The sequence below is a fragment of the Lepisosteus platostomus genome, chromosome 13 (assembly GCF_059453375.1).
Source record: "Lepisosteus platostomus isolate fLepPlt1 chromosome 13, fLepPlt1.hap1, whole genome shotgun sequence".
NCBI classification, from domain to species: Eukaryota; Metazoa; Chordata; class Actinopteri; order Semionotiformes; family Lepisosteidae; genus Lepisosteus; species Lepisosteus platostomus.
In genome coordinates, this window is record NC_142623.1 from 31,973,512 (window position 1) to 31,995,880 (window position 22,369).

Genomic DNA, 22,369 nt, shown 5'->3' on the forward strand with positions numbered 1-22,369 from the left:
ATGAAAATATTATTTCACAGTTATATTTGCCAAATAGCAGATATTATAGCCAAGAATATCATGTGTTAGCAAAAACACAATATACTGCATGGTAGGTGTTTGAATGGTTGAGATGAGGTGTGAGCAGACCACACTGAGTACTGGTAGAGTAGTCTGCAGGACACATTGCTGTGGCTAACACGGCTGACCACATTTAAACAGCAAAACTGTCTCTCGTCATAAAAACACAAACATTCTCCATATGCTGCAGAGTATACAATCAAAACTTCAAACGACGGTGTTTACTCCAGTCATCTGGATCTTGCGTGGCGCCTGGAGAAATAATATCTATAGTAACAGAATCCAGATACTGAATGTAAAGGTTGAAGCACAGGAGCAGGAACTACTAAAGGCTCCCAAGGAGCTCCAGAGAACTGCAGGACTGACACAACCAGCGTTCAGGGAGCCCTGCACCCTGGAGAGTCAGATAAACACAGAGTTTGACAGAAGCTGCTCATGAAACCTTCACTGCTGACCTCAAGTCCCAAACACTGACTACAAGTACTGTCAACACTGCTAAGAACACAGAAAGGGAAGTGGGGATTAGTGAAGACTCTATTCAGTTAACTGAATAACTGAACACCACAGCGTATAACTGAGATCAGCACCACAGATAGTGAGTCAATGACAGTCTGCTGTCTCCCTGGATCTGAAGTGCCTGATATTGTCTCTAAAGTCTACAGGCTTACAGGCTCTTTTCTCTGTAGCCCTTCTCCAGTCACTTCCGGATTATACCGTCTGCACAGGGTCCTAAACTACGTACGTCACGGGAGTCAGGACCGGCTCCCATTACAACTGGAGGCCATTCCATAGCAAAGGACATCTACAAGATGTGACTGACTATGTCTGAATGACATGGGCAGAAGCCTTCTTTGCACAAGGATCCACAAGGAAATCGGGAAACTTTAAAAGTAGACGGGAATGGAGGAGAATCCAAAGAATTTCCAAAATGCAGCTGCATTGGGAACAATGGCAGAAACAGAACCAGAGAGGAAAACAGCACTACTAACAGGTCCAGGAGTTTTACATGCTTGTGTTTAAATGCCAGGAGCTCTCAAAAGGTATAGGAAGCTACAATAGCTGCAGGGAATAGTAATATAAAAGGGATCACATGATGGAGAGGAATGTAAACAGTGAAGAGACAGGAAAGATGGAAGAGGGAGAGGAATGAACAATACAGTATATCAAAGAGTGTCAGGGGACTGCTATACATTACCAGATCCAAATGCTGATGTTAATCATAAGTACAAAAGTAGATGTAGAATAATGTGAGATTTTAATTGCAAACAAAGACATAGTTTTCATGGGAGACTTCAATTTCTCAACTCAGAAAAAGCTTCAGCAGAAACTGCAAAGGCAGACATGGTTCATGTCAGCTTTATTACCCAGTTTGCTGGAGCACCTACAGGACTATATCTGGCTGCTTCAGTATTTTAAAACTGCTGAAATACTTAAGAGCAGAAAAGATTTATCTTTTTACAATACAGAAGTTGGGAAAGCTGGAGGGAGGAAAACTTTATTCTACAGTTTGAGTCCCAATACTACAGCATCAGTGACTGGTCATGTGGTATGGGTTTTAAATTCTACTTTAAAACTAATAAAAGCAGAAACGTTTTGGTACTTCCATTTGTGTTACTTTAAACTGCTAACCATATCTAAATCATTGCTATTGATTTGTAAGGCAACATAACCCAATGCTTTGTGTATTAAATGATGTTTCTCTTGTTGTTTCCAGGCAGCAGAGTCTCTGCTCTGACGGTCTGTGGATCCGTCGCCCAGGACATCACTCTCCCCTGCACATACTCTGTGACGGATCACGGGGTGACGACAATGTGCTGGGGGAGAGGAGAACTACCTCTTTCTGGGTGTAATAATATGATCATTTCCACTGATGGACAGAGTGTGAACTCCAGACTCTCAGAGAGGTACCAGCTGCTGGGACAGCTGACCGGAGGCGATGTCTCTCTGACCATCCTCCACGCTCAGGAGAGCGACTCTGGGCTCTACGGCTGCCGTGTGGAAATACCAGGCTGGTTTAATGACCACAAACTGACAGTTAACTTGATCATTACAAAGGGTGAGTGAACTGCACAGTAAAAATACTTGAAACTAAAAAAATGTTTTTTTTTAGCAAAATACAGCTAATTTGTACTCCAGCTTGATTTAGTTCTTGGGCTGTTGCAGTTCTCGGAAATGTGACTAAGTCAGAACAAACAGGAGTGACGTTCTCCTCTCAGAGGTAGCTTCTCTGATGATATTAGTGTTACCAATCCGGCTATTATAGCCGAGAGAGAAATCCAGACCCTATACGGGAGCTGGAAAATATACTTTGAGTTAAGATAGTTCCTCAAGCGCAGTCTGAGCACGTAGTCGAAGGTGAAAGCCTAAAGTCCAAACCAAGGAGAGTACTTGCCAAAGCAAAGCCCCAATCCGAAAGCCGTAGTACAAAGGCGAAACTAGTCCAAAGCCAAAAGGGTGTGAGAAACCAATAAAGCCCAGACCGCAAGAGTAGCTCACTTAGGAAAAACCAATACTGAGTGAGGTGGCGAGGAAATGTTCATGTATCATAACGCTCCTTTCTTTTTATTGAAATCATCATAACTGCATCACTTCCTGAAGACAGCTGCACTACAAGTGGATGCAGTTAGTAAATGTCTAAACAGCTCAAATACATTGTGCTACAGCTAACAGGCCACATTGTCACAGGAAGTTGTGATAAATATCATCAGCTAAGAAGGCTGACCACATTGAAACAGCAAAGTCTTTTCTCGTCCTAAAAACACAAACATTCTCCATGTGCTGTACAATATACACTTAACCGACGGTGTTTACTCCAGTCATGTGGATCTTGCGTGGCACCTGGAGAAATAATATCTATAGTAACAGAATCCAGATACTGAATGTAAAGGTTGAAGCACAGGAGCAGGAACTACTAAAGGCTCTCCAGGAGCTCCAGAGAACTGCAGAATTGACACAACCAGCTTTCAGGGAGCCCTGCACCCTGGAGAGTCAGAAGCTGCTCATGAAACCCAGTTATCTGGAGCACCTACAGGAGAAAATGCTTGTATAGATCTTATCTTCAAAAACAATTGAGACACGTTGAGGTAAACAGGTATGTGAGCAATTAGGGAACTACGTGCTTTGAAGAACTGTATACTTTGAAACTGTACAGGATGTGTCCAATGCAAAAGTCTACAACCTCAGAAAAGCAGATGTTGAAGGTATGAAACAGCTCAAGGGAAGAAAATGGAACAGGGTAGATATGGTGTCAGTGCAAAACAGATGGCAACAGTCTAATGAGATTGTGCTTAAAACACACAACACATTAATCCCAAGAGTTAGCAAATCAAAGGCTAGAAAAACAAAACCCAAATAGTTCAACAAATTAATTTGGAAAAATATAAGGGAAATTAAGGCACTTCATAAAATGATTTAAAAACAAGCCAGTCAAGTAAAAAGGATACAGTGATCTGCTGGAACAGGTTAAAGAAGATTTTGAACAGACCAAGAGAGAGACAGAAAAGAAAACTGCAACTGAGCAAAACATGAGTTTTTTCATTACCACAACAGGAACAGCAGCATTAAGGATGAAGCAAAATGTATTCAAGACAATGCTACTGTATGTCTTCCTTAGTCATCCTTAGAATTCAAGACTAGGCAAATACCTAGGAGATCACAGTTTATGCAGACAAGCACAGGGTTTTGCAGGCAGGAAGGAAAAAGAAACTGTAATTGGGAAAGAGTGAGCTAGAAGAGACTGCACTGACCCAATGAAGCCAGTGTACTTCTTCAGAACCAACAGAAAAACACGAACCAGACGACACCAGTGGAAACTACAGGGAGGAATATTTAACACTGAAGACAGGAAGGACTTCTTTACACAAAGGGTGGGAGTTATGTCAATAGCTCCGAATGCCAAAAAGATTATAAATATAGTACAGTAATATATAAACAAATGCAAAAAAATATTATTTGATATATTAAATTCTATATAATCAGCATACAGTGATTGGAATCAGCCTTAGTATTTTAATTGCAGACATTCCTGCCTGACTAAGGAAGGCAAATGCTCTTTGGATCTTAGCGACAAAAGAAGTTCATTAGCAGAGTTTGTTGCCTGTAATCTGTTACTTTGTCTGATTGGAACCCTGGTTGTGCACAGCTCAGAAGAAAGAGCAATGTGACAATGTGTTTTATACCTCATACATCTTTACAAATAACATCCTAAATGAGACGTCAACATCTCAACAGAGACAAGGAAGGACATTTGATCCAATTTTGACCTGTCACTTCTTTTACACACAAGGAACCTTGTTCTGACACCCTCTCTAACGAAGATTTCCGTCTCTTTCTCCTCCAGCTCCTTACACAACTGCAGCTACCGAAGCCACTGTCTCCACTTCCACAGAAAAGCCCTGGGACAGGAGCAAAGGACACACCACAGGCAGACAGCACAATTACACACAGGGTACGCCACAGCTACCTAATGAAGATCCAGCCGAAATAACATTAGTCGACTGCGTAATAATCAAACGCATTTTCTGCATAGAGTAAACCTTCTTTTGGTAATTCTAATACAGAATGTGGTCTCTCAGCATGACTGAGACTATAGGCGGCGACGCCTCTCCTCAGTGTTGTTCCAGGCTTATATTAGTACTGTAAAAGAGGTTTACATTATCAGTTACGGGCGAGAAAAAGGCACAAACGCTTCGCTGACTTCACTCCTCAAGAGCACAGATACGGCATGTAGTTTGTATGATCTCCCCTAGTTTGTGTGGCTTTCTTTCCACAGTCCCATACTGGCAAGTTAAGTTGCTTTCTTGGAAAACCGGCCCTGGAGTGTGTGTGTGTGGTATCCCAGCCGGGGTGTACCCTGTACTTGCCCCCATGTCTCTCCGGGAAAGACTCCGGCTCCCCCGAGACACCGAATAGCAGGAGGTGTTTGGAAAACGGGGGGACTGAAGAGCACAGACAGTAATAACACACGCGAACCGGCGGAAAACCATGTCGAGGGAAAAGCTGGTGTTCTCTGCCTTGACGGGCGTTTCTTTGAATTACCCTTCTTGAAGAACATCTACATAATCTAGTTTATCAACAACCGAACCAAAAACAGATAACATTATATATCAAAACAGTTTTTAAACGGGACTTTCAGGCTCAATGGCGATTTATATAGCAAATATGTGTTTATTTACTATTTTAATTGACATTAATTGGTCAGTAAATGTTTAAAGAAATATAACTAACTGTACATATCGGATATTTATTTCGAATACGAATGAAATCGCCACATGCCTTTCACAGTTCATACTTTAATAACCATCAATTTTGCAGTGAGGTCTGATGCTAACCAGGCATTGAACTCTAGAGCTCCCTGCTGGTGAAAAGGTGTCATTACAATAGGGATTTCATTGAACTGCGTCAACTACAGCTCCCTGCTGTAAATCTTGTTATCATACTGTCAGCTGCAAGACCGGCCATCGAGTTGATAGAAACTGGACTGTGAAAACAGCCAGTGCTCACCCAAACACTGACCTCCTCGCCCGTGTCCGGTCTTCATCAGTATTGCTGTGATTAGGCGCTACTGACACTTTCCCGTGTTTGTAGGAGGGGCTGTCCGGACAGGAACCCACCCTCCGCACGTCCCCGTGAGTACAGCTCCTATCTCGCCCCCAAACACAGTGTAACCGAACGGAACCGGAAACCTACAGACATTCCATAGACCGAGGCTGAAAACTCTTGTAGTGAAAATGGCTTGGAGTTTTCTGTACAAACACAAGCTTTCAACATTGAGTTCCACTTGTAGAGATACCAGGGAAGTGCTGGGCCCTGGGTTCAGTTCTGGACCCGAGGTATTATCTGTCAAGAGTTTGCAGGTTCTCTGTGTGTTTCCTTCCAGGTGATTCGGTTTCCTCTCACAGTCTAAAGACGTGCTGGTACAGTAGGTTAATCGCTGGCAGGGAAACTCGGCCCTGCGTGGTGCTGTTTCTGTGTGTGCCCTGTGATGGACTGGTGTCGGCCCAGGGTGTGCCTGTTGCTCTCTGGGATAGGCTCCGGATGCCCAGTGACCCAGACGTGTATACAGTGGACAGGAAGTGGATGGGTGGGGAAGATGGAAGTAGGGATACGAGTCTGGTGGGGTAAAGTTGTATTTTTCTAACTCTTCCTCCTTTGCCCACCAGGATGAAGTCCTCATTGCGAATGGAGTTCGGCTGCTGTGTGTCGTGTGTCTGACCGGCGCGTTTCTGTCTGCGCTCCTCTTCAGGTGCATAAAGCGATGACACCCACCATGATGAAGAAAGAGCCTTGGATTCTTCTCCACTCAGCACCACACCTGTACCACTTGAACAACATTGTTGCAGCTTTTCATTCTCTAATAAAGTGTGTACATTCAGAAGGAGTCTGAGATTAGGAACCTATTTCTGTACAAGTGAAGATCCTACAACTACTCACTTTAAACAGCAGATTTAATCCCTTTTGTAGTTCAGTGCAACAGCTGTACCACACTGACACCTAGTGGGAAATTCTTAGAGGTGTTATTCCTTTAGAAAAACAATTACTGCAAATATTGAAACTTGTGGAGGATAGGTATATGTAAGAGACACATGCTTTTTTCTTATTTTGATCAGTTATTATTTTAGTAAGGAAGAAAGTCCTTGAATATAGGCTAAAATTGCCTTTCTCTCTGTTAGCTTTGTGCTAAAAGTGAGGACCCACAATGTAATGTAGAGAGCAGAATTACGACAGTGTAGTGGTGTAGGATATCTGGAATAAACTTCAATATTAACTGTGCACAAGCACTGTATGTGGTGTCAAATGATGAGAAATAACTGTATTCCACATGGGTGATTTAATACTTTAGTCATTTTGAAAGCTTCTTGTAACAGAAGAGGACTTTATGTATTGACAAAATTAAATGTATTTCATATAAAATGAAGAAGTTACAGACCAGAGGAGTCAGTTCAACTGGTTTGTGCTGGTTTGTACTCAGAACCTTATTGAACTGAGAATTTGCTTCTGACCAGGAAAATGATTTCAAGTGCAAACTGGGTACCATGTTCCAGACTCCTGCTGCTCTTTGTGTAAAAATGTATTTCCTGTCACATACTTCACTGTAATATATATATATACACTGTGCTATACTCATGTTCTCCTTTGTTCCTCCACCACATCTGGAAGAGGAAATGATGAGTGAACAGAGTAGTTCTCTTCACAGGCCAGTGTCTCCAGCTGATATTTACAGAGGACAGTTCTCCTGTCTGCAGGCACTCATTTGCACTTTTCTACACTCAACTCCATCTGCCCCTGTTCCGATTCCCTTCCTGTGATTCAATGCAACATTGACATTTACAGATCTCCTGTCCCTGCACAGGACTCCTGTATCCAGCAACTCCTTCTAGCTAATGGTTTGTGAAGACCATATTTGGGAACCCCTGGCCTAGAATAGTACAACTTCAATTTTTTTAAATATAGAAACCTGAGCTACGAATCACAAAGCAAGAGAGGAAGTCAGATGACAAACTGAGTCTACAGCCGACCACAGAAGGGGAAGTCAGAACTGAAAGTCAAGAGTCTTTCAGACGCAGGGGCTCCAGTGTCAGAGCAGCTCTTCACAATGAGACTCTGCAGGATCCTCCCATCATGCTGCCTGGTCCTGAGCCTCATGGCAGGTAGGAGCTACCTGGGCTTCTGAGCTGTGGGTCACTGACTGGGATCATCACACTGGGCTTCATACTGGAGATACACTGGGGAGATCACTGTGAGGACAGGATAGAGTCTCTGTCTCTGCAGGCAGGTTTTATACTGGAGATACACTGGAGAGATCACTGTGAGGACAGGACAGAGTCTCTGTCTCTGCAGACAGGTTTTATACTGGAGATACACTGGAGAGATCACTGTGAGGACAGGACAGAGTCTCTGTCTCTGCAGGCAGGTTTTATACTGGAGATACACTGGACTCTCTGGGCAGTTGTGTAGCTGTATCATGGAGGGTTCACATTTCTCATTATAAATGTAGATTTTTTTAAGGAATTATAAATTATAATTAAACCCTCGAGTGACGTGGTGACACTGTGGTAAGCTTTGCTGTTTGGGGTGCTGTCTGTGTGGAGTTTGCATGTTCTCCCTGTGTTTGTGTGGGTTTCTTCCAGTTACTCTGGGATCCCCCACAGTCCAAAGATATGCTGGTAGTTGAATTGGCGTTTGGGAAAATTGAGAAAAATGTGCTGTGTACTTGTATGTAACTGTGTCTCTGTCAGTTTGCCCTGACAATGTGATGGACTGGTGTTCAGTCCAGGGTGTATGTCAGTCTGTCCTGTGATGGACTGGTGTTCAGTCCAGGGTGTATGTCGCCTGGTGCCCATTGCTTGCTGCCATAGGCTCTGGCTCCCCCACAACCTTGTATTAGATAAAGAGGCTAGAAAGGACAGAATTTAACTTCATTAGAAAATTAAAAGTAAAAGGATTTTTCATATAATAAATTGAAAAATACAGCTACTACATTTAATGTTGCAAAAGAGAGCAGGGGATGTTTAGTGCCACAACTCTTTGTGTAGAGAAACATTTCCTTTAATTTATGGAAACATATTAAAAATTCCAGCTGTGAGTCTGTGTCCTAGTTTCTCTGCAGGGTGTGGAACAGTCTTTTGGGTTGGCTCTGTCTGTATCTATACATTCGGATATGCTCATATGCTTTAGTCAGAACTTCTCTCCATCTCCTCTGCTCTAGACTGAAGAGGTTTAGCTTCTTTAACCTGTCTGTAAGAGGCCGTCTCCTGAGACCAGGAATCATTCCTGTTGCTCTTCCTTGAACTCTTTCTCAGGCTGCAATATCTTTTCTGTGGTTTGATGACCAAACCTGAACGCGGTTTTCCAGGTGAGGCCTTACTAGGACGCTGAAAACCTTGAGCATAACTTCCCTGGGTATAAATTCCACACTCTGTGCTCTAAATCCAAAAACTAGACTGTTTGCTTTTTTTATTGCTTCCCCACGTTGTTTCAATGAGGACACAGAAGCCTCTTCAGTAACACCCAGGTCCTCTCGTGTCTAACTTCCTGCAGGCCTGGGTCAGCCCTGTGATGTGGACAGTGTGTTGTTCTGCTTCCTGTGTGGCTCACTCTGCAAATAATGTTTCTCATGTTCTTTCCAGGCAGTGGAGTCTCTGTTGTGACAATCATTGGTCAGAACATCACTCTCCCCTGCACATACTCTGTGAAAGAGAATGGTGTACAGAAAATGTGCTGGAAGAGAGGAGAAATACCTTTTGCTTCTTTTATGGTGTGATAAAAGATGGACAGAGAGTGAAGTATCATTCAGTGGAATGAAGTTTCTATTCTTAAAGATCAAACTCTTTATATCAGAAAAACATGCCAGTACTCAATTTTAACAATCTTTGGGGACTTGATCAGAAGCAGTGTAATATGATTTTCTTCCTCATTCTCAGTCACTGGAGTCTCTGCTCTGACGGTCAACGGATCCATCGGCCAGAACGTCACTCTCCCCTGCACATACTCTGTGACGGATCACAGGGTGATGACGATGTGCTGGGGGAGAGGAGAACTACCTCTTTCTTGGTGTAATAATATGATCATTTCCACTGATGGACAGAGTGTGAACTCCAGACTCTCAGAGAGGTACCAGCTGCTGGGACAGCTGACCGGAGGCGATGTCTCTCTGACCATCCTCCACGCTCAGGAGAGCGACTCTGGGCTCTATGGCTGCCGTGTGGAAATACCAGGCTGGTTTAATGACCAGAAACATACAGTTAACTTGATCGTTACAAAGGGTGAGTAAACTGCTCAGCCATGTTGAGCAACTTCCTTCTCCTCGTGTCTTTACAAGTGAAAAGGAGCTGAGTGAACATTTCACTGTCGTGTTTCAGAATAACTCTTCTTCCAGATGTTAGTATATCAGATACAGAGCAGCAGTTCTAACAACTTGTGACCTTGAGCCCTGTCCACTCTGTTACTGCACTGCAGGCTGTAGTGTGGGACTGCCGGTCAATATGTTAATAAAGAGTTTTTATGGTTTAGCACATGAGCACAAACTGAACAAACACCAATGAACAATAGTGTACAGCTACAATTAAGCTACAGCAATTAAGAACAGGTATGAGAAGGTAACCCTAACCCTTTCATCTTTTCCAACTGTAACCTTGGGAGTGGGAGGAGCCGTGGCAAGCACCAGTAAAAAGCCTGAGGGATGGGATAACTGAGAGATGGGAGCACCGGTGTGAGCTTAGCAAGAACCAAAATAACACAGAAAAGGGTGAAAAAAACAGAGCGAAAAGCAAAAAGAAGTGTGCCGCTGTGCATCGCGACACCCAGGCTGGGTTTGTCCTATTTAACAGGGTCCAGCCTGGGAAAAAAAAGAACCAACAGCACAGCAGTGGCCAGACTGGACTTTAACCTATTTAACGGAGTCCAGTCTGAAAGAGCAGGGAAGCCATCACTCTGCAACTCACAGCTGGTAACCCACTGAAGCCCAGCAGGTGTGAGCCCGGCCAGTACCTGGATGGGAGACCTCCTGGGAAAAACTAAGGTTGCTGCTGGAAGAGGTGTTAGTGAGGCCAGCAGGGGGGCTCACCCTGCTGTCCATGTGGGTCCTAATGCCCCAGTATAGTGATGGGGACACTATACTGTAAATAAGCGCCGTCTTTCAGATGAGACGTAAAACCGAGGTCCTGACTCTCTGTGGTCATTAAAAATCCCAGGGCGTTTCTCGAAAAGAGTAGGGGTGTAACCCTGGTTTCCTGGCCAAATTTCCCCCCTGGCCTTTACCAATCATGGCCTCCTAATAATCCCCATCTCTGAATTGGCTTCATTACTTTGTTCTCCTCCTCCCCCCTCCAACTCTGACGGCAGGCGGAGCGATGTGCCGGTTGGAGTATTTCTCGGTCGCAGTTAATGGCAACGTCAGCTCAAAGATTTGGTTCAAACCACCAAATGGAGACGGGCGTGCCGACAAGTGGACCCTGCTGATGTGGGATTAACGCTAGGAAAGAGAGCCTGAAAGAGCTGGGAGCGTAAGCCCCAAACAAAACAGGAACGTAACGTGTGAAAACAATCAGCCTGCACCAGTAAAGATACAGGACGGGACAGACAAAAAGAAAAAGGAAATGAAAAGAAAAAGAACAACAGCCTTACGCTCGGGTACGATCCCCCTCTGGGACTGCCGGTGGAAGTTCCTCCCCTTCTGGGGATGGCCCTGCTCGTCCCTTAGGGGGGTATTCAGTGGGCTTTTATAGAGCTCCTAAGGCAAGGCGGAGCCCTGGATGAAAGGCTCCGCCTCCACACTGGACACGCCCCCACGTAATGCCACACAGCACAGGCTCTAGGCTCAAGGACAAGGTTTCCTTTTCCTTTGCCCAGTTGTATAATTTGTCTCCCTTAAACATTCTTAAATTAAAAATTCAATATTTTCACATATGTAACATAGTCTTACTTGCATGTACAGTATGTAGTTATCAAATCCATAAGTACACATCTTTTTCATTTTTGTGCAATATTGACTTCTATAATCCAACAAAGAACATTTTCACCGTATTTGCAAGAAACCAGAAATAGAGAGTTTTTGGAGGGTGGGAATGAAGAGATATGGTTTGTATCCTCTACGAGGAATGAATCATGTTGTGCTCCAGTCATAAACACTCAAATTGGTGGTATGCTTTATTGTTCCATTTTACTATCATATAGCTTGAAAATAATTAATGTTCGTTACACATTCCTTTTAGAAAGTGTTTGCAAGTAATAGATTAAGAGAATATGAATAAGATGTTAATACATTTACAGAAACTCAGATTATTCAATATTTTATATACAGTATATGATATTTTATTACCAATAGCTCATTTCTCATGTATGAATCGAATTTCTAAATCTTAGAGAATCAAATGTATCTGGATCAAATGTTACCTTTCAAATACCTTAGACATGTTTTGTTTTAGGACTTCTCATGTCAGGTGAAGTATTTAAGTTGCAATATTAATTTATATAGACTAAATATATCAATTTTAGGGTAGCACACTTCTCACAGGTCTTGGGTCCTGAGTTTGCTTCTGGACTGGGGTACCTTCTGTGTGGGGTCTGCATGTCACCATGTCCACATGGGTTCACATGGGTTCTGTCTAGTTCCGCCTAGTTACCTACCAAGAGTCTCCAAAACCATGCTGGCAAATGTAATTGGCATCTCTAAGTGGTTGTGGTTTTATTCCCAAGTCCTGAATTTCCCCCAAGTCTCCGTTTCTTTACCAAGCAGGAGTTTCTTCTGTCCCCCCTCCAGCTTCTGTGACGACCACCAACTCGCTCGTCCCCTCCTCAGTGACGCCGGAGCCTCGGCCGTCAGCAGCCGCCACTCAGACCCCGAGTACGGATGAGTGCCACCCCCTCCCTAACACAGCGACAGCTCAGCACACACGCCGTGCACACCCTCGAGAAACACACCCTGGCCTACACACCCACACAACAGTCACAACCAGATTTTAAAATTCTTTGACTGCTTCACATTTATGAGGATCTTTTCAGAAGACACTCTATATAGATATCTACTATATATATATGTGTGTAGATATATATTAATATTTATAATTATATGTAGATATATATTTATATAGTAATTTTTTCTAGTTTTATGTATTTGTTGGTGAAGCTGCTCGGGCCAAAGAGATGCTATAGAGTCACATCGGATTTGACAAGGAAACTGACCATGATCCTCAGTCACCTGGTCACCCTGATTTACGGCCCTCAGTCACCCTTGTCACCCTGATACATGGTCCTCAGTTACCTGGTCACCCCGATTCACAGCCCTCAGTAACCTGGTCACCCCGATTCACGGCCCTCAGTAACCTGGTCACCCCGATTCACGGCCCTCAGTAACCTGGTCACCCTGATTCACGGCCCCCAGTAACCTGGTCACCCAGATTCATGGCCCTCAGTCACCCTGGTCACTCAGTATCTTTAAAACCAGACAGCTCTCCTGACAAAGCCCAACATCATCTTCTTTCCTGCAGTACTGTAAATCATTACAACATGCCCAGGAAATGAATGAAAATGAATGGTTGTGCCTGTATTTTTAATAACGTGTCTGTGTAGGTAAATCGACTGGGAAGGCAGCAGATTCTACAATCAGCTCCACAATGTCTTCAGCTCAGCTCAGCAGCTCAGCGTACAGTAACTCGGTGAGTGAAGACTGTGGCTGAAGAGTTTGCACACTCACAGGAGAATACTGTCTGGCATTGTCATTCAGATCTTCAGTCACTGGTTGGTTTGCACATGACCAGCAGTAGCTACAGTATCTGCCTCTGGATAAACACTAAGGGTCTAATTTAACCTGTGAGCAAACTCTCAAGATCACAGAAATAAAGAAGCTGGGCACTTTGCACACAGATCTTGACCAAAATGCTGCTGTTCAAAAGGTGGTCTTAATTTCTTTCCACAAGTCTAATTGTGCTTGCATCCATGTCATTAAAAACCATAAGAAATTGTTACATGATGGGGGCAGGAGATTTTGAAATGTAAGAATAGTGGGGTGTTAAAAAATCACCATTTTTAATACGAAGCAAATAATTACAGATTGATGATTTCCTCCACCAAAGACTGGGACTACAGAATAATATACATCTTTTATGCTGCAGCACAGTGATGAAGGAATATTAATCAGGACAAAATTAGACAGGACAAACAAATATTTATCAACAATAATTTACATAATCATGACAATTTAATTTAGAACTCTACAATACACACAACGATTATTCTATAGACAGATTATTTCAGTCAGTGTGTTTCAGAGTCCTATTCCACCAGACAGGTAATTCCACAAATCTTTCCCTGTAGTCTAGGTACATCACAAAACACTTAACTGTCTAATGAAAGGAAACCTGAGTTCTATAAAAAATGGGTCATATAAGAATTAAATCTTTGACTCTATACCATGGATAAGCACAAGTGAATGGGAACAATTTCCCTGTTCTTCTAACAGTGCGCCACTAAAACAGGAGGGATGTTTTTAGCATGAGAATTCCACTAAATATGAAATCCGAATTAAAATAAGACCACAAGCTCTCTTGGAATAATGCACAAAGTCCAGAACTCTTTAAAGTGCTTAAATTGCATGGATAGAATTTTGTTTTAAAACTGAGATGATAATGATGAAGATAAGTAATGGTAATGATGACTGATGAGGTCTGCTTTCCTCCCTCTTCTCTGCTTCTCTGTTCCCGTATTTATGTTGTGGTCCAATCCCACTGTATGCTGGCTCGGCTGGCTCTGTGACCTCACTAGGAACGATCTGGTGGCTGTTGAATGTGTTTTCTTTCTTCAATATGGTGGCCTTTATGACATATGTTGAAGTTAAATAACCTGTGTAAACCATTAGGAACAACTTTTAATCATCTGTGTCTTAAGACGATGATGATGTGCCTCCAAACCTACTGGGTGAGGTAATCAATCAGAGAAGTGCAAACATTACTAACCTAGGTAACTATGTAGTCACAGTTTCTTCTGGGTCTCCCTGTGTAGGTATGGAAATGGCCCGTTATACTGAAGACAGTGTTCTGATCCTGTAAGTAAGACACATACCAGTAACACTGTCCTCTGTGTGTCTGCAGGCTGGGGGCCCAGTCCTCACTATAGGGTTGGTGGCAGTTCTAGCTCTGGTGCTGGTGCTCCTGACCCTGCTGTTTCTCCTGCTGCGTAAGTAGAGATCTTTATCACCCCTGATGACAGAACTGTCACCGTGTTCAGCTCTGCTCTCACTCCCCCCCTCCTTCACTGAAGTGTTCAGTCACATGGCTCTTCCTTTACTTTAGGCAGAAGACAACGGAGAGCCAAGACGACGACTAGACTGTAAGTATGGATGAAATGAAAGAGAAATAACTGAGGCCTAGCCCGAGAATGTACATTTAGACAGGTTTTGTGTTTGGTAAGAGTGACTTCATGTCGTGAGGCCCACGAACTGGGCTTTATCGTGAGCTTTTTGCCAGTCTCTCCGCACAAAAGCATTATAGATATGCATCCCCTTCTCCTTGCCTTCTTTTCTGGACAGGTCATAGCTAAGAAATAATACATTGATAATCTATTGCTTTAACTCTTCACCTTTGAACTTTGAACTTTGAACTTTTGTGATAGCATAAGATATTGCAAAAGATGGGAGGATGGAGTCTGGCCTATCCACACATACCTTCAAAGTCTGGTCTAACTATCTTGAAGTGGAACATCAGTGGTTGAAAGGAGCAACTGCTTTATAATGTTCATAGGAATTCATTGTGTTGCCTTCTCCTGTCAATAAATGCTCTTTGCGTGTCTGGAAAGAAGAATCATGTTTTTGACCTGTTTCAGAAGTCAGTCATTAGCAACAATGAGCTCAAGCACAAAGATCTAATGATCACCCATCCTCTATCTGCAGGGACCCGCAGGTCATCCCAGAACTGCAGACCAGAGCCAGAGTGGAGGAGAACATCTACAGCATTGACCCACAGGATGACTATGAAGTCTGTCCTTGACATCCCCAGAGCCAGAGTGGAGGAGAACATCTACAGCAGTGACACACAGGATGACAATGAAGTCTGTCCTTGACATCCCCAGAGCCAGAGTGGAGGAGAACATCTACAACATTGACACACAGGATGACTATGAAGTCTGTCCTTGACATCCCCAGAGACAGAGTGCAGGAGAACATCTACAGCAGTGACACACAGGATGACTATGAAGTCTGTCCTTGACATCCCCAGAGACAGAGTGCAGGAGAACATCTACAGCAGTGACACACAGGATGACTATGAAGTTTGTCCTTGACAACCCCAGAGACAGACTGCATCTCCTTGATGAGGCAGAGAGAGGAGAAGCATGACCAAACCAGAGGACAAGTGTGGGAAAAGTGTTCTGGAAGACAGCTGTGGGTTTTAAAGCAGCTTGGCCACGCCGGGGGCTCACGATGGAGAGACACCTGAGAGAGACACCCCCGAGGAGCAGCTGCATCAACATCAGAGCCAATCAAAAGTCTAAAAGACACTATTGGTCCTGCCTTCAAACGACTCAGGAACTAACTGGAGGGCTCTGCACCCACAGACAGGTTTGGAAAGACAGGAATCTGCATTTCCTGTGAGACAACTCTGCCACAGACCAACAATCGCATATTTCCCAACTCTTTTATTATTTATTATCATGTTGTTTTTTATAGTTTTACTGACTTAGATATCATTAAGTCATTGCCTAAATACTCAATAACCATCTTCACACACATCTTATTATTGGGTGTCACAGTGGCTCTTGAAGCCAAGTCTCTGTGCAGGGCAGTGCTCAGTCCCAGCTGCTCTGAGCAGGTAGAGATCTCACTGCGCTGACTGCTGACACCCAGCTGACACCGGCAGCAGCTGTCGAGCTTGAAGACGACAATAAACTTAATTACCTCTTCTGTCATATCTCTTGTCTTTTTGTAATGAGAAAAAACTGTACACATGAGAAGCCAGTGGGAAAGTTGCAGGCAGTGTATATAGTATCAGTAATTATATTGGCTGTATTTATTCCATAAATTTAATCAGTTCTTAAGGGGTCAACAGGGAAGGCACCACTGCTTTCCATAGGAATTTAAGCATTTTTATGTTTTACACCTTAGATGCTTGAAAGTCTCCAGCTCTGTGCACTAACATTAAATTAATCTTTTTAAGGGGATTGCTTACATTATTTAGCATTTGAAAACATTTAATTTAGGAACTTTAAATCTTCACCGTAGCAAATCAAGCCTGGAGCTCAATCACTTTCCTTTCTCCCTCAGTGCTTAGAAATTAATTCTTGTCAGCTATGACTCACAAAGCGAGAAAGGAAGTCAGATGACAAACTGAGTCCACAGCCAGCCACAGCAGGTGAGGTCAGAGCTGAGAGTCAAGAGTCTACAGAAACTCAGACACAGGGGCTCCAGTGTCAGAGCAGCTCTTCACAATGAGATTCTGCAGGATCCTCCCATCATGCTGCCTGGTACTGAGCCTCATGGCAGGTAGGAGCTCCCAGGACTTCTGAGCTGTGGGTCACTGACTGGGATCATCACACTGGGCTTCATACTGGAGATACGCTGGGGAGTTTAAGTTTACGTTCTGGTGATTTTTCACCTTTCACCAAGTTTCTATTCTTGAAGATCAAACTCTTTTTATATCAGAAAAACATGCTGGTACTCGGTTTTAACATATTTTGGGGGGACTTGATCAGAAGCTGTGTAATATGATTTTCTTCCTCATTCTCAGTCACTGGAGTCTCTGCTCTGACGGTCAGAGGATCCGTCGGCCAGGATGTCACTCTCCCCTGCAGATACTCTGTGACGGATCTCGGAGTGACGACGATGTGCTGGGGGAGAGGAGAACTACCTCTTTCTGGGTGTAATAATATGATCATTTCCACTGATGGACAGAGTGTGAACTCCAGACTCTCAGAGAGGTACCAGCTGCTGGGACAGCTGACCGGAGGCGATGTCTCTCTGACCATCCTCCACGCTCAGGAGAGCGACTCTGGGCTCTACGGCTGCCGTGTGGAAATACCAGGCTGGTTTAATGACCAGAAACATACAGTTAACTTGATCGTTACAAAGGGTGAGTAAACTGCTCAGCCATAGTGAGCGACTTCCTTCTCCTCGTGTCTTTAAAAGTGAAAAGGAGCTGAGTGAACATTGCCCTGTTGTGTTTCAGTGTAACTCTACTTTCAGATGTAATACATCAGATACAAAGCAGCAGTTCTAACAACTTGTGACCTTGAGCCCTGTCCCCTCTGTCTTACTGCACTGCAGGCTGTAGTGTGGGACTGTTCTTATGGTTTAGCACATGACCACGTATTGAACACTTCCAGATTAGAGCTAGTTGGCGATACTATACAACTATTAACAATGAACATTTAACAACAGGTCAGTACCAGAACCGCTTAATGACCAGAAATCCACAGTGGACTTGATTGTTACAGAGGCTGAATAAACCCCAGCTGATGGTGGAAGAGAGCAGAGAGCACGTCTCACTGTCATGTCTCAGAATTACTTTCACCTGAGCAATTATTTATATGTAAATGCATATTTATTTATATGCCTTACTATAATGTGTGCTCGCAAGTCAATTAAACACTCTGAGGGCCAGAGAGCAAGCTGGCAAACAGTCTCCGAGAGACAGATTCATTGCAAGTTGTCCTAAACTTCATGTGCACACACACACATCTTAATAATAATAATAATAATAATAATAATAATAATAATAATAATAATTGCTTACACTTATATAGCGCTTTTCTGGACACTCCAAGTGCTTTACAGGTAACGGGGTCTCCCCTCCACCATCACCAATGTGCAGCATCCACCTGGATGCTGGATTACTGTATTCCAAACCCCTGCTGGATTAGTGTAATTCTGCTCTAGTGTAATTCTAGTGTACTTTTTTATTTTCTTATTGTAAATCCACTTTGAGAAGCCATTTTAAAGGTGCTATATAAACTATTATTATTATTATTATTATTATTATTATTATTATTATTAATTATTATTATTGAAATACATGTACTGTAGGCTTTGATCTGGTTGACCTGAAAACGGCGAAAGTGTCTCCAGTCCAGATGTGCCGGGTGTGTTACAGATAGACGAGCTGCGCTCTATTTTTTCAAGCTTCTGTCCTGATGGGGCTGTGAGTCAGAGTCCGCAGTACAGCGCCAGTCTCTGTTTCTTTACCAAACAGGAGTTTCTTCTGTTTCCCCTCCAGCTCCTGTGACGACCACAGACTCGCTCGTCTCCTCCCCAGAGCCTCAGAAGACAGCAGCCACCACTCAGACCCCCTGTATGAAGTTCTGTTGTCTCCTCTCTAACACAGCGGCAGCTCAGTACACACACTGTGCACACAGTACACAGGAACAGTGATTCCCCTCTGTCTGCTGGTCGTTGTTCGGAGTTCGGAAACACAGGCTGATCTATGTCAATTCTCTACCTGATGCCTTTTTTAAGGTCCTTTAAGGCCTGTTAAAAAGCTGGATAAGATTTGTAATAGGTATGAATGTTTCAAGATGGCCCTCATTCATGTGTGTGAGCTGTAATCTGACCCACTGGGCTGCAGGAGAAGGAAAACTGACTGAACACTCTGGCGTGTCTGATACAGCGCCATTCCCACCTGTGCATGCTCTCCAGCGATTCCTCACTTGATCAGAGCTCTTCAGTCGGAGTTATGGCAGCAGACTCTTAATTGGTAAACTGGAGAGAGACGGCGTACAGTTCTGTGTGTTGAAGCTGTGGGAAAAGATGCACTTAAACTATTATAAAATGCCCAGAAAAAATTCTAAACCAGCGAAAGTTGGGATTCCAGATTCACGGCCCTCAGTCACCCTGGTCACCCTGATTCAGATTATGTTTAGCAGTTCCTCTTTCACATCCTGCTGAGGACTAACCAGCTAAGTTCTCTCAGGTTCTAACTCTGGTGTTTCTGTGGTGTCAGAGTCACACAGTCTGGTCACACTCTGTGAATGGGCACATTATTGATAAGATTTTACTGAGATTTCAAAACTTTAAAACCAGACAGCTCTCCTAACAAAGCCCAACATCATCTTCTTTCCCACAGTACTGTAAATCATTACAACATGCCCAGGAAATGAATGAAAATGAATGGTTGTGCCTGTATTTTTAATAACGTGTCTGTGTAGGTAAATCGACTGGGAAGGCAGCAGATTCTACAATTAGCTCCACAATGTCTTCAGCTCAGCTCAGCAGCTCAGCGTACAGTAACTCGGTGAGTGAAGACTGTGGCTGAAGAGTTTGCACACTCACAGGAGAATACTGTCTGGCATTGTCATTCAGATCTTCAGTCACTGGTTGGTCTGCACATGACCAGCAGTAGCTACAGTATCTGCCTCTGGATAAACACTAAGGGTCTAATTTAACCTGTGAGCAAACTCTCAAGATCACAGAAATAAAGAAGCTGGGTGAATATGAACGCAGGTCTTGACTAAACCACAGCATCAAAAGGTGGTCTTTTGAAAATTTCTTTTCACAAGTCTAATTGTGCTTGCATCCGTGACATTTAAAAACCATATAAATGTGTTGATGCTGTTAGTAAGACACATTCCAGTAACACTGTCCTCTGTGTGTCTGCAGGCTGGGGGCCCAGTCCTCACTGTAGGGCTGGTGGCAGTTCTAGCTCTGGTGCTGGTGCTCCTGACCCTGCTGTTTCTCCTGCTGCGTAAGTAGAGATCTTTATCACCCCTGATGACAGAACTGTCACCGTGTTCAGCTCTGCTCTCACTCCCCCCCTCCTTCACTGAAGTGTTCAGTCACATGGCTCTTCCTTTACTTTAGGCAGAAGACAACGGAGAGCCCAGACGACGACTAAGCTGTAAGTACTGGAGACAGTTCAGCGGAAACCTGCAAGGGCTGGTGCCTCGTGCTCTCCATGCTTGTTCAGCATCTGTTGCTCATGACAGGAAGTTTTTGGGGAAGTAGGGTGACCCTTAAACCGCACCCCTGTACGCGATCGTGTAACAATTCCAGTGCCGTTCTGGCAATTACAGTTTTTGGCCATGATGCCTGTGCTTAATCAAAACCAGTCCTTTCTAAGATACTGAAAAGTGTCTGTATTTACCAGTTCAGTGTTTTTAGGGGATGCAAGGGTGCATGAAGCAGAAAAGTGTAAATAATGTATTGGATGTGAAATAATAAGTGAACCCCTATTTTACTTAGTATAAGAATTTCAGAAATATAGTAAATGAGAGGAGGCCATTTGACCCATCTAGTCCGATTTGTGGACCAACTAAATGTAACACTTAATTTTGTTAATTAAATGTGTTATACATTTAATTAGTTCAGCTTCATCCTTCATTAAGACTCTCATGTGGATCTAATGATGTGTTTCAATTCATATGATAATGCAGACCAATCTAAAGGGTTCAAACCTTTTCTCTGTGTAAATATTCTAAGTCCGTCTCATTCAGTTTTGAAATGCTCTATCAAGAGCTGTTTTTCTGGGTAGGGTAGGACCTGGACAGGTGTAATAAAAGGATACAGAATGTACCACAGCTACATCTTTTTCAACTTAGTTTGACCTTAGATGTAAACCTTTGCTTTCTATATCAGAAAGCAGGGTTATAGCTACACGCCCCTGTTTGAAATGCAGTGAGTTTTTACAGGCAGCATAGCTCAGCAGCATGGGCTCAGGTTCTCAGATCTAATTCACTCCTCCTCCATCTGCAGGGACCCTCAGGTCATCCCAGAGCTGCAGACCAGAGCCAGAGTGGAGGAGAACATCTACAGCATTGACCCACAGGATGACTACGAAGTCTGTCCTTGACAACCCCAGAGACAGAGTGCAGGAGAACATCTACAGCAGTGACACACAGGATGACTATGAAGTCTGTCCTTGACATCCCCAGAGACAGAGTGCAGGAGAACATCTACAACATTGACAACCTCAGCACTGAAATAAGAAAACTGTTCTGGAAGACAATAGCAGAGAGGAACTGAGATCTTGTTCAGTTTTGCAACCCACGTGATAATGTTGCAATTCCAGATTAATGCTGTCAATGCAGGTCTGGATTGTAGATCCTTTTCTCCTGGCTCTTAAGAACCACAGGTGTACTTGTTCTCTTAATTGGGTCAGTTGGTTCAATGACTTAATGGAAAGGCTGTGGCTCTTAACACAAAAAGAGGAAAGCAATAATTACATTTTTTCTTTACATACTGAGATACAATATATTTTTATAGGGCAGAATTGATGGGTGCCAGCTTAATCCACACTCCTGAAATCCTCCATCCTGTATGGCCTGAGTTTAAGGTGAACTGGCATATAATTCCCTTTGCTGTTGTTTTTACTACTGTGTAGTTCAAAAGACATCCCTGGAAGACCATTGTCCTGTACTTGTTATTTAATGCATTTGCCTTATGTACTTAAAAATACATTTTCGATTTTGACACCTCTGTTGTACGTCTGATAAAACATACATGAAATGAAAAATAACTTCACAGCCCGTAGGCTGGCAGGTTTCTACAGACTGGTCACGTCACTGAATTTCCATCTCTAAATGCGCACGTTTGGTAGCTACTGATTTTTCAAATTTTCCCAGCCCTGTACAGACACACATTTAACACAGGAACAGCTAATTATTGACAAGAAAATCAAAAGGCAAGACTAAAGAAATCCAGTTCCTTAAGTCTATCAGAGCAGGAATTTCCCTTGTCTCTGCTTCCAGGGAATTGGCTCTCCAAGACCTATCGGAGAAACCCTCACCTGGGTTTTAGGGTTGACACCACAGTGGGGTCTTGGGCATGGAACATGTCTGAACGTCAGTGTTGAAGATCCAAGTCTCCTGCAGGGGACTGCGTTCAGTGGGGGCA

General features: G+C 43.4%; 2 protein-coding genes across 4 annotated transcripts; both read left to right on the forward strand.

The window, feature by feature from the left end:
• Positions 1 to 1,778: 1,778 nt before the first annotated feature.
• Positions 1,779 to 21,948, forward strand: LOC148650405 (uncharacterized). Of its 2 annotated transcripts, XM_088604164.1 has the most exons (8): positions 15,972 to 16,108; positions 16,811 to 17,029; positions 17,274 to 17,615; positions 18,759 to 18,833; positions 19,687 to 19,772; positions 20,138 to 20,222; positions 20,339 to 20,375; positions 21,230 to 21,948. In XM_088604164.1, exons 2-8 carry the CDS (start codon positions 16,975 to 16,977, stop codon positions 21,324 to 21,326), a joined length of 777 nt encoding a protein of 258 aa, XP_088460290.1. In that variant the 5' UTR covers positions 15,972 to 16,108; positions 16,811 to 16,974; the 3' UTR covers positions 21,327 to 21,948. The 2 variants fall into 2 exon arrangements, with proteins under 2 accessions (XP_088460291.1, XP_088460290.1); XM_088604165.1 differs by lacking the exons at positions 15,972 to 16,108; positions 16,811 to 17,029; positions 17,274 to 17,615 and adding an exon at positions 1,779 to 2,116.
• LOC148650406 (hepatitis A virus cellular receptor 2-like) lies at positions 4,531 to 16,455 on the forward strand. 2 transcript variants are annotated; one of them, XM_088604160.1, is made up of 8 exons: positions 4,531 to 5,687; positions 7,513 to 7,709; positions 9,483 to 9,824; positions 12,320 to 12,403; positions 13,129 to 13,214; positions 14,646 to 14,730; positions 14,847 to 14,883; positions 15,443 to 16,455. In XM_088604160.1, exons 2-8 carry the CDS (start codon positions 7,655 to 7,657, stop codon positions 15,537 to 15,539), a joined length of 786 nt encoding a protein of 261 aa, XP_088460286.1. In that variant the 5' UTR covers positions 4,531 to 5,687; positions 7,513 to 7,654; the 3' UTR covers positions 15,540 to 16,455. The 2 variants fall into 2 exon arrangements, with proteins under 2 accessions (XP_088460286.1, XP_088460289.1); XM_088604163.1 differs by lacking the exons at positions 4,531 to 5,687; positions 12,320 to 12,403 and having other exon boundaries at positions 7,528 to 7,709.
• Positions 21,949 to 22,369: the final 421 nt, after the last annotated feature.